Source organism: Zophobas morio, unplaced genomic scaffold, assembly GCF_036711695.1.
Source record: "Zophobas morio isolate AGI-343-1 ecotype UQ-CSIRO unplaced genomic scaffold, CSIRO_AGI_Zmor_V1 ptg000021l, whole genome shotgun sequence".
Lineage (NCBI taxonomy): Eukaryota > Metazoa > Arthropoda > Insecta > Coleoptera > Tenebrionidae > Zophobas > Zophobas morio.
Window position 1 is genome coordinate 27,382,941 of NW_026972126.1, and position 10,946 is coordinate 27,393,886.

A 10,946-nucleotide genomic window follows, 5' to 3' on the forward strand; every position below is an offset into this window, starting at 1 on the left:
TATCTGAGCAAGTACTAGCCCCGCCCACCCACCCTCTATTTTCTCAGAGGATATGTCATCTGCCAAAATCAGTCTTATCTGAGCAAGTACTAGCCCCGCCCACCCGCCCTCTATTTTCTCACAGGATATGTCATCTGCCAAAATCAGTCTTATCTGCGCAAGTATTAGCCCCACCCGCCCACCCCTATTTCCTCAGAGGATATGTCATCTGCCAAAATCAGTCTTACCTGAGCAAGTACTAGCCCCGCCCACCCACCCTCTATTTTCTCAGAGGGTATGACGTTTGACAAAATCAGTCTTATTTGAGCAAGTACTAGCCCCGCCCACCCGCCCTCTATTTTCTCAGAGGATATCACGTTTACCAAAATCAGTCTTATCTGCGCAAGTATTAGTCCCGCCCACCCGCCCTCTATTTTCTCAGAGGATATGTCATCTGCTAAAATCAGTCTTATCTGCGCAAGTATTAGCCCCACCCGCCCACCCCTGTTTCCTCAGAGGATATGTTGTCTGCCAAAATCAATCTTATCTGAACAAGTACTAGCCCCGCCCACCCGCCCTCTATTTTCTCAGAGGATGTGTCATCTGCCAAAATCAGTCTTATCTGAGCAAGTACTAGCCCCGCCCACCCACCCTCTATTTTCTCAGAGGGTATGACGTTTGACAAAATCAGTCTTATCTTACCAAGTACTAGCCCCGCCCGCCCACCCCTCAGAGGATGTCATTTGCCAAAATAAGACTTATCCTAGCAAGTACTACCCTCTGAGAAAATAAAGGGCGAGTCGGCGGGGTTAGTACTTGGTAAGATAAGACTCATTTTGGCAGATGACATATCCTCTAAGAAAGTAAAGGGTGGGTGGGGAGGGCTAGTACTTGCTCAGATAAGACTGATTTTGGCAGATGACATATCTTCTGAGAAAATAGGGGGCGGGTGGGCAGGGCTAGTACTTGGCAAGATAAGACTGATTTTGGCAAATGACATATCCTCTAAGTAAAGGGGGTGAGTGGGGGGGGGGGGGTAGTACTTGGTAAGATAAGACTCATTTTGGCAGATGACATATCCTCTAAGAAAGTAAAGGGTGGGTGGGCGGGGCGAGTACTTGCTCTGATAAGACTGACTTTCTCAGATGACATATCTTCTGAAAAAATAGGGGGCGGGTGGGCGGGGCTAGTTACTTGGTAAGATACGACTGATTTTGGCAATGACATATCCTCTAAGTAAAGGGTGGGTGGGCGGGCGAGTACTTGCTCTGATAAGACTGACTTTGGCAGATGACATATCTTCTGAAAAAATAGGGGGCGGGTGGGCGGGGCTAGTTACTTGGTAAGATATGACTGATTTTGGCAAATGACATATCCTCTAACTAAGTAAAGGGTGGGTGGGGGGGCTAGTACTTGGTCAGATAAGACTGACTTTGGCAGATGACATATCTTCTGAAAAAACAGGGGGCGGTTGGGCGGGGCTAGTTACTTGGTAAGATACGACTGATTTTGGCAAATGAAACATACCCTGTAAGAAAATAAAGGGTGGGTGGGCGGGTCGAGTACTTGCTAAGATAAGACTTATTTGGGCAATGTTGATGACGTCATCACAAAATTCTGTAAAGTAAAAACTCAACTCAAAAATGCTGGATATGTTTCACCGTGCTGTATATTGAAACAGCTTTCGACCAATTTTTCAAATTTAATTAAGATTTTTCGGTATTAAATTCCATAATTTTACACCAAGTCAGTAGCACTAAAAATTATTTTGGTCGACCCACACAAAAATAAGCCGCTGCGAGCACAAAAACGATGCCGCCGCATGACAAAGAAGCCATAATTCAGTCCGACTCGGACGTTAAGCACCTTTTCCACAAAATTTACGATGAGTGCTATGGGAACGACCGCACAAATTCACCTCATTAACTCCAACCAACAGTTGAATCATTTGAGAATGCAGAATTATAAACAAATTTGATTTATCAACATTGCGCTTCCGTCGTCATATAAATAAATTAAACTGATACGAGAAAGTCTCAATTTCGATATCTTTGACACAGTATTTTTATCCGAGTGTGTACGTGACTGCATGTTCGTTAACCCCTCAGGAACATAAATATGTCAAGACTAGACATGTTTATGCGTTCTCAGCTGGTTCAAATATTTGGACGAGACGGCGAAGACAAAGAGACCTAGCCTGAGCGAGAAGGTAAGTGGCAGCAGGATGCAGACGGTCGTAAAAACGACAATGAAGTCGTGTGGGAAAACAGACGAAGGTAAGGGCAGGAGGTCGCGGGACGAAAATAACTCCAGCTCCCCTCCGGGTATAAATCTGTCTGTGGGAATGCGATGAGATCATTCGGAAGTGCATACTGCGCAGAGAACGTTCGTCGGGAAATAATGTTGGTACAAAGGCTGCTTCACACTACTAAATTAATTTTGGTAATACTATTGAATATGGAAAAATCACACTACCAACAATCTAAACCTTTATTACCACACGTGAGCTAGTACACAACAATACAGTCGCCACTTCTACACTTACTTCTCTATTCCAGAGGTACTTGGGGCCGGTAGATTTGTCGGTGCTCTACAAAAAAAAAAGTAACTTTTTGTTGACACCCCAAACTTAACTTACGTTTGCACCACCACGATATTCTCCTGATTCTTGAAACACCGCCATAAACCATACCTCGTCTCCCAGTCCTCAAAGAACAACTCAGGCTTATTCCAAAGCACGTGGTGTTGGGCGTACTTATACTTGAGCATCAAGGGCGGGTTTAAATGAGGGGCGAAGTTCGCCCGTCTGTCAACAATAGTCTCTACGTAGTCGTAGAAAACTTCAGCTCTGTGGATGTAGCAGATCAATGACATTAAAGAGACCACGGTGGCGTGAAGGCGGTGAGCATGAGTCATCTGTATGTTTTTACTATCGAGGGCTGCGTCTTGGAGGGCCATGGAAAGACACACCCCGGCAGCCGCAGTGTATGCGCACGGGATCTCCACCATGAAAAGCGCGATGCTGATGTAGGTATTCTCCAAATACAGTCTAGAAAAAGCGACAAAGTGGTCGTAAGGCACTCTCTATCGAAATACTTGTGAACTCCGTGGGTCAGCATCGAGTCGACCGTCGTCTTATGCAAAGCCTCCCTGTACCTCTGGAACAACGCCTTATCCGCTTTCGAGAACTGGTTCAAAACCAAGTTGTAGCGCGAGTTCCTCAAGAAAATCCTCGGCGAGTCGAAAATCAGCTTGTTCTTGCACCTATCCACCAAGCTGTGTAGTATCCGGTGACCCAGCAGACTATACAGCAAGTTATTCGACGAAATCGTCTTCAAAACTGACGGTAGAACTCGCTCGGAGAGCGGCCGCTTCGGCGCTCTCTCGGTGTACAAGTTGGCGATGTGTTCCAAAAGACTGCCGAAAGTGAGGAGGTTGTCGTCTGAGATTCGCTCGGTTGCCACCACGTTCAACATCCAGCAGATCTGGTAAGAGCGACTGTGACGTGACGGTTACCAATTGGGAACATTACCATGAAGAGCAGCTGGTTGTCGTCGAAATTCGGGCCCATGGCTCGCAGACAGGTCTCTAGACCTTTCTCCAACGACTCGTAGTTGTAGTGGTGGTTGTCTTCGGGGGTCAAGCTGCTGTAGTACATTTCCAGGAACTTGTTCAGCAAACCCTCGTCGATCCATTTCCAGTGCTGCGCGTCGGCGATGTCGAAAAGGACTTGCAGGATTTGTCGGGACGTTAAAGGGTTGGTTAGAGTGGTGTTCTCGATCAGAGCTAGGCGGAACGTTAAAGTGGCAGACCAATTTAGTAACGAAGCGTCACTAAGTTTGTCCGCGCCTTACTTACAGATGATCTCGTTGATGGATTCGTAGCGGTGCTTGTCGTCGGTGCTCCCCAACACCCTTTCGATAAGATTCGAACAAAAGTACTCAACTTCCCAGATGTTGGCTTCCTCGAAGAACGTCATCACCGCGTTAAAAACGATCGAGTAGTACACCGGGACTAGGAACATCAGCAACCTATCGAACGTCTTAATCGACTTCCGCGCCTGCCTCCTACAACACACTGAGTCACTTTGAGTCCTCCAATCCAGAGCGCGCCCCTTGCCTTCTAAACCACTGCAACAACCCGTTCTCCGTGCGCAGCCTCAACAAGAAATGGTGGATGCAACTAAGCGCCGCCCACACCATGTGTATGGCGAACTCCGCCCCGATTTTGCTGATCGTGGTCATGGCGATCAAGGCGTCCAAGATGCGCACCCCTTGCAGTCGGTTCAAGTGCACCCGGTACGAATCCTGCATGTGCGTCAGACAACACTCCGTCAGCTCCTGCTTGAGGACCTCGACCTGCGCGTTCTTCAACTTCTTCACGCCCAGATTAGTGTGCGCGGACGACATCCGCCGAGTGTCCAACTGCAGCGGCGCTGGGGAAAAATTAACCTCGGGCTCGGTCTAAACCACGTCCTTACCCAGCGATCCGATCGACGGGGTGGCGAAAACTTTGCGCAAACCCTCCGTCGATTTCAGATTCGACATCCTCGCCGTGGCGAGGGTCACGTGAGATGATAGCGCTGTCTGAGGTTGATTCCGCATCTTGGTAGATTGTTAAGGTATCATGAGGAATTTTTTGCGAACATTGGCCGAACGTCAACGCGACTTTGACAAGGCGACAATAACAACAACGATAATAATAATGCTGATTTTATTATTCCACACGTAATACGATTAAAGTAGGTGGTTTATTCCACCATCATCACCACGACGTCTTTGGTGGTCCTGAAGCACCGCCACAGTCCGTAGCGGGTTTCCCACGGTTCGAAGAACATGTGGGGTTCGTTCCAGAGCAAGTGGTGGCGCGCGTACCGGTATTGGATCTGCAGGGGCGGGTTCAAGTGAGGCGCGAAGTCTGACCTCTTGTCGAGGATTTTCTCCACGTAGTCGTAGAAGACGCAAGCTTTGTGGATGTAACAAATGAGGGACATGAGGGAGATGACTGTCGCGTGGATGCGGTTAGAGTGCTCCATGCTCATGCTACCGTTCATGAGGGCGGCGTCCTGGAGGGCCATGGAGAGGCAAGCGCCGGCTGCAGCCGTGTAAGCGCATGGGATCTCCACAAGGAAAAGAGCAATCGAAAGGTAGATGTGTTCGATGTAGACCCTATAAAGGTGGTGGTAAGTAACAACGTGACGTTAGAATACAGCGTACATGCTAATTCCATGAGTGAGTACCGACGCGATCGTCGTCTGGTGAATGGTCTCTCTATACCGCTGAAACAACAACTTATCGGAGTGTCTGTACTGATTTACGACCAAGTTGTAGTGCGAACTCCTCAGGAACACCCGCGGTGTGTTGAACTTAACCTTGTTGTTGGATCTGTCGATCAAATTCTGTAAGATGCGATGACCCAAAAGACTGAACAGCAAGTTCTTGGACGATATGACTTTGAGGACCGCCGGTAGCACGTGTTCGGACAGCGGTCGCCTGGCCAGTTTTCTCGTGTATAAGGCGGCGACGTGCTCCAACACGTTCCCGAATTTCATGATGTTATCATGTGGAATGCTTTCTTCCATCACGGCGTCCAACATCCAACTCATCTACCGAAGTCCGATTACCTCGACGACTAATAACACAATCAATTTTACCACGAACACTTGCTGCTTTTCCGAAAGGTGGAAACTCATAGCGCTCAAACACTCCTCTAGGATCTTCTCCAGAGACTCATAGTTGTAGTCGTGCGATTCCTCAGGAGTGATACTGGCGTAGTACATATCCAGGATCCTGTCCAGAAGCCTGTTGTTGAGCCAGGACCACTTATCGATTTCTCCGATGTCCAACAAGACTTTGAGGATCTGGCGCGAAGTGATCGTGTTTGTGATCGTATTAGTTTCGGCTAAACCTGCAACGACGTCAAAACGCCAATACTCTTGTTCTACTCACTAATGATCTCCATGATGGATTCCGGCCTGTCCCGGTCTTCCCCATGGACGAGGACCCGTTGTAAAAGGTTCGAACAGAAGTATTCGATGTCCCAGAGACTGGCCTCTTCCAGGAAAGTCACCACGGATGTAAAAATAAGCGAGTATTGTTTCGGCGCCAGGAATTTCAGCAGCTTGTCGTAGATCTTGATGGACTTTCTCGCCTGGCGTCTACAAGCCGCAAGTTCAACTCAACTCAATTCAACACAAAGGTGACACTTGTTAATGAGTTGTTGATGGAAATGAAATTTTATTAAGAGTGTTAATTTTATATTGGAACAGTTGTTATGTAAAAAAAAAAAAAATAATTATTATAAATAAATGATTAACAAAAGTTAATTTTCCAATTTTCTAATAAAAAGAAGTAAAAGTAAAAACCAGAAATCACAACAGGTTATGGGCCCAGGGTACTCGCAAGTACTGAGGCAGTAAAGCTAGAAGAAGAAATTTTAGAACCTTAACGAGAGAAATAAAACTCGAAAAGGAAGAAAACGTATTTGACAGTGACATAAGAAGAAAAAAAAATAAAATAATGGCGTTGACAGAAGAGGTGAATTTAATAGAAAAGCTCAAAGATGAAACCACGTATCAGTTGTGGAAATTTCAAATAGTAGTAACATTTAAGGCGTATGATCTGTTTGGAATAGTAAATGGAGACAAGCTTCTATCTAGTGTGGAAAAGGAGGAAGATAAAACTAAATGGGTGAGAAATGATGCAAAAGCGCAAAAACTAATTGTGACGTCAATAGACAAAAAGTACATGATGCACATTATGGACTGCACCACCTCCAAAGAAATGTTCGAAAAAATCAAAAATATTTTTGAAAGAAGCACTTCAGAACAAATATGTAATTTGCTGCAAGAGTTCTACAGCTATACATTTGGAAAAGGTACTGATATGGCTACTCACATTAGCAAAATAGAGAGTATTGCACACAAATTAAAAAGTCTAAATCAAACAGTTGATGACAACATATGTTAATGTCAAAAATACTGTCATCTCTACCTCAAAGTTATGGTTTCTTCAGGACTGCCTGGGAATCTACTCAAGATAATGAGAAAACCTTACCAAAATTGATAGCAAGACTACTATCCGAAGAAAACCGTAGCAAGGAAAGTGAGAGAGATATTGCATTTAAAAGTTCAGAGAGATTTTGTAAATATTGTAAAAGTAGTTCGCATGATACAAGATTTTGCCGAAAATGGAAAGAAAAGGGTGCTGGCGAAGTAAAATGTTTTAAGTGTGGATGCTTTGGACATATTGCAAATAACTGTCCCAAAAAGACAAATAACCAATGCAAGATTTGCAAGAAAACAAACCATAAAGAGCAAGACTGTTTTTTTAGAGATAAGACAAAATCATTAGAAAAAAAGAAGATAGCCTTTCTTACAGAAGACAGAAGATTGACAACGCAAGATTTTATAGTTGATTCAGGATGTTCATCCCACATGGTCAACTCGAAAGTGATGTTTACAGCATTAGAAAATATCGAAAGTAGCATACAAGTTGCAAGGAAAGTAAGGAAGAGAGTTATCTTGCAGAAAATACTTCAGTAAAAGATTGGCATAGAAAGCTAGGACATTTGGGAACAAAGAATATAAAAAGATTAATAGATCTATCGACAGGCATGAAACTGAATAAAAAGAAGTGTCAAATGGGTTTCTGTGAAGTCTGCATGGAAGCAAAGCAAACAAGACTCCCTTTTAATACAACGAGACAGAGGGCAAGAAGACCACTAGAAATTCTACATACAGATGTATGCGGCCCAATCGATCCTGAAACTTGGGATGGAAAACGATACATTTTAACAGTGTTAGATGATTATACTCATTATTGTAGAATTTTTCTATTGAAGTATAAGAGTGAAGTATCAGAACATTTAAAAGATTTTATTAGTAAAGCAGAAGCTTATCATAATCAAAAGGTGGTAAAAATACGTTGTGACAATGGTGGTGAATATACGTCATCGAATTTTAAACTCTGGACAAAAAATAAAGGCATTGTTCTGGATTATTCTATACCCCATAGTCCACAACTAAATGGAAAAGCAGAAAGATTAAATAGAACCTTATTGGAAAAGGCAAGAGCGATGATATTTGACAGCAAGCTAAGTAAAGATTTTTGGGGCGAAGCTGCATATGTAGCAGCGTATCTGTTAAATCGAAGTCCTACAGAAGCAATAGACAAAACACCAATAGAATACTGGACCAAAATGAAACCTGATCTGTCCAGATTACAAATATTTGGTTCTGTAGCATATGCAAAGACACTGGGAAATTTACACAAACTTGACCCTAGAAGTAAAAGGTATCTTTTTGTAGGATATGCACCAAATGGTTACCGCTTATGGGATGAAAAATCTAAGGAAATAAAAATACACCGAGATGTTATCTTCAATGAACCAGGTAGTCAATCTTTGGCTGATTACAGAAGAACAAGCAAAATAAATGTTATAGAAAGCGACGAAGAAAATCAGGAACAGAATGCAGAACTAGAAGAAAACAATACAGGTGAAAATTCAGAAACCGAAACTGAATATGAACAAGACATTAGACAAAAACCAAATCAAATAGAAGTACAAAATATAATTTTGGGAGAAGGAGAAGGCATCACAGAATCAAGAAGAGGAGAAGGCATCACAGAATCAAGAAGAGGAGAAGGCATCGCAGAAACAAGAAGTGGAAGAAAATTAAAACAATCTGTAAAACTTAAAGATTATATTGTAAACTTTGTTGAAGAAGAAGCGTTATTGACTTATGAAGAAGCAGTCAAGGGACCAGAAAAGGACAAATGGCTTGAGGCTATACGTGAAGAAAAAGAATCCCTGAATAAAAATCTTACATGGAGCTACGTGAATATAAATGAAGTAGACAAACATCGCATTCTGACAAGCAAGTGGGTATTCAAAGTTAAAGATAATGGAAAATATAGAGCAAGGTTGGTAGTAAGAGGGTGCCAACAACATAAGGGAATAGATTACAACGAAACATTCAGTCCAGTTGTGAACATAAGCTCAGTAAGAATAATGTTAGCACTGGCTGCCAAGTATAATATGTCAGTTACCAAATTTGACGTAAAAACAGCATTTTTGTATGGAAGTATTTCAGAAGAAATTTTTATGCATGTACCAGAGGGGTTCAAATGTGAACAAACTGAAAACAAAGTGTGTAAATTGTCGAAATCGCTATATGGCCTAAAACAAGCTCCTATGAAATGGAATGAACGTTTTACTACATCTTTAAAACTGAATGGTTTAAAACCACTGATTAGTGATCAATGTTTATTTACGAATATAGAAAAGACCATGTTATTAGCAATCTTTGTAGATGACGGATTATTGATCAGCAAATGTGAAGAAGAAATGAAATCGTTATTGAAAAATCTTTAAACCGAATTTGAAATGACAAGTGAAAAAATTCCTAATAGGTTTTTAGGAATTAGTATTCAAAAACATGATGGAAAAGTTATACTTTCACAACAAGATTATGTACAAGCAACTTTAGAAAAATTTAATATGCAAAACTCCAAACCTGTACCTACGCCCATGGTCAAACAAGATATAAGTTCAGAAGATAAAATGGTAAAAATTAATTATCCATTCAGAGAAGCTGTTGGAAGTTTATTATATTTAAACAACAAGACCAGACCAGACATATCATATGCAGTGAATTACTGTAGTAGAAAAATGGAAAATTTTTCAAATCAAGACATTGTAACAGTAAAAAGAGTGTTTCGCTATTTAATATCTACAAAAAATGAGGGACTGTGCTACGATGGCCAAAACAGTGAGAAATTTATTGCCTATTGTGATTCAGATTTTGCAGGGGACACTGAAACACGCAGAAGTACAACAGGGTACATAATATTTTTTTGTGGTGGACCCATATCGTGGTGTTCCAGGAAACAGCCAATAGTTTCACTTTCAAGCACAGAAGCTGAGTATATATCTGCTGCAGAATGTGTTAAACAACTTCTTTACCTCAAATCTCTAATTGATGAACTTACCAATGGTGAAGTGAAGATAGATTTGTACGTTGATAATCAGAGTGCAATCTCAATAGTGAAAACCGGACAGTTCAATCGACGGAGCAAGCACATAGATGTAAGATTTCATTTTATAAATGAAAAGGTGCGAGAAGGTATTATAAACATAAAGTATTGTTCAACTGAAAAACAAATCGCCGACATATTTACCAAACCTCTTGGAAACATTAAATTTGAAAACCTGAAGGAACAATTTATGTCAAGCATCAATTAATAAAATTTGGAGAAGGTGTTAATGAGTTGTTGATGGAAATGAAATTTTATTAAGAGTGTTAATTTTATATTGGAACAGTTGCTATGTAAAAAAAAAAAATAATTATTATAAATAAATGATTAACAAAAGTTAATTTTCCAATTTTCTAATAAAAAGAAGTAAAAGTAAAAACCAGAAATCACAACAACACTTGCCTTCTGACCCACTGCATGAGCCCGCCTTTCGACTTGAGTCTCAACAAAAAGTGGTGGATGCAGCTGAGAGCCGCCCACACCATATGCATAGCCAACTCCGTCTCGATCTGATCAACAGTGGCCAGCACCACCATCGTGTGCAGGATTCGCAACCCTGGAAAAACTCAGACTCTCTAAGTACTCTCGGATCTTCGTACCTTTCACCCGACTCAAGTGAATCCTGTATGAGTCCTGCATGTGCGTGAGACAGCACTCGACCAGTTGCTTCCCCAAGAAGTCGATTTCGCTCTCCTGCAGAGCGCTCCGGTTGTTGCCGATTTTCATACAAGCGACTTTCGTCCTAGCGGCTTGGAGAGCTGCATTTACGAGTTAATAGTGACTTTTGGAAAAAAGAACACTTGTTTACTCTTCTTCAACCGTGTCATGGAAGACGTGGCGAAGATCTGCTGCACGTTCACTTCGGCGGACGAGGGTTTCCCCCGCAGCTGGGGGTTGGACGTGAACACCTGCTGCTCGTTCATGTTGGAT

At 42.4% G+C, this 10,946-nt stretch overlaps 2 protein-coding genes across 3 annotated transcripts; both read right to left on the reverse strand.

Annotated features, from left to right (window-relative positions):
* Positions 1 to 2,455: 2,455 nt before the first annotated feature.
* LOC135133126 (uncharacterized) lies at positions 2,456 to 4,667 on the reverse strand. 2 transcript variants are annotated; one of them, XM_064061396.1, is made up of 7 exons: positions 4,460 to 4,667; positions 4,099 to 4,414; positions 3,838 to 4,046; positions 3,512 to 3,765; positions 3,076 to 3,464; positions 2,618 to 3,028; positions 2,456 to 2,569 (listed from the first exon to the last, which is right to left on the reverse strand). In XM_064061396.1, exons 1-7 carry the CDS (start codon positions 4,581 to 4,583, stop codon positions 2,521 to 2,523), a joined length of 1,752 nt encoding a protein of 583 aa, XP_063917466.1. In that variant the 5' UTR covers positions 4,584 to 4,667; the 3' UTR covers positions 2,456 to 2,520. The 2 variants fall into 2 exon arrangements, with proteins under 2 accessions (XP_063917466.1, XP_063917467.1); XM_064061397.1 differs by having other exon boundaries at positions 4,099 to 4,403; positions 4,460 to 4,548.
* An 8-nt stretch (positions 4,668 to 4,675) lies between these two features.
* Positions 4,676 to 10,943, reverse strand: LOC135133128 (uncharacterized). Its single transcript, XM_064061399.1, has 7 exons — positions 10,825 to 10,943; positions 10,616 to 10,774; positions 10,419 to 10,572; positions 5,928 to 6,136; positions 5,633 to 5,886; positions 5,196 to 5,584; positions 4,676 to 5,147 (listed from the first exon to the last, which is right to left on the reverse strand). The coding sequence occupies exons 1-7, from the start codon at positions 10,937 to 10,939 to the stop codon at positions 4,730 to 4,732; spliced, it is 1,698 nt and encodes a 565-aa protein (XP_063917469.1). The 5' UTR covers positions 10,940 to 10,943; the 3' UTR covers positions 4,676 to 4,729.
* Positions 10,944 to 10,946: the final 3 nt, after the last annotated feature.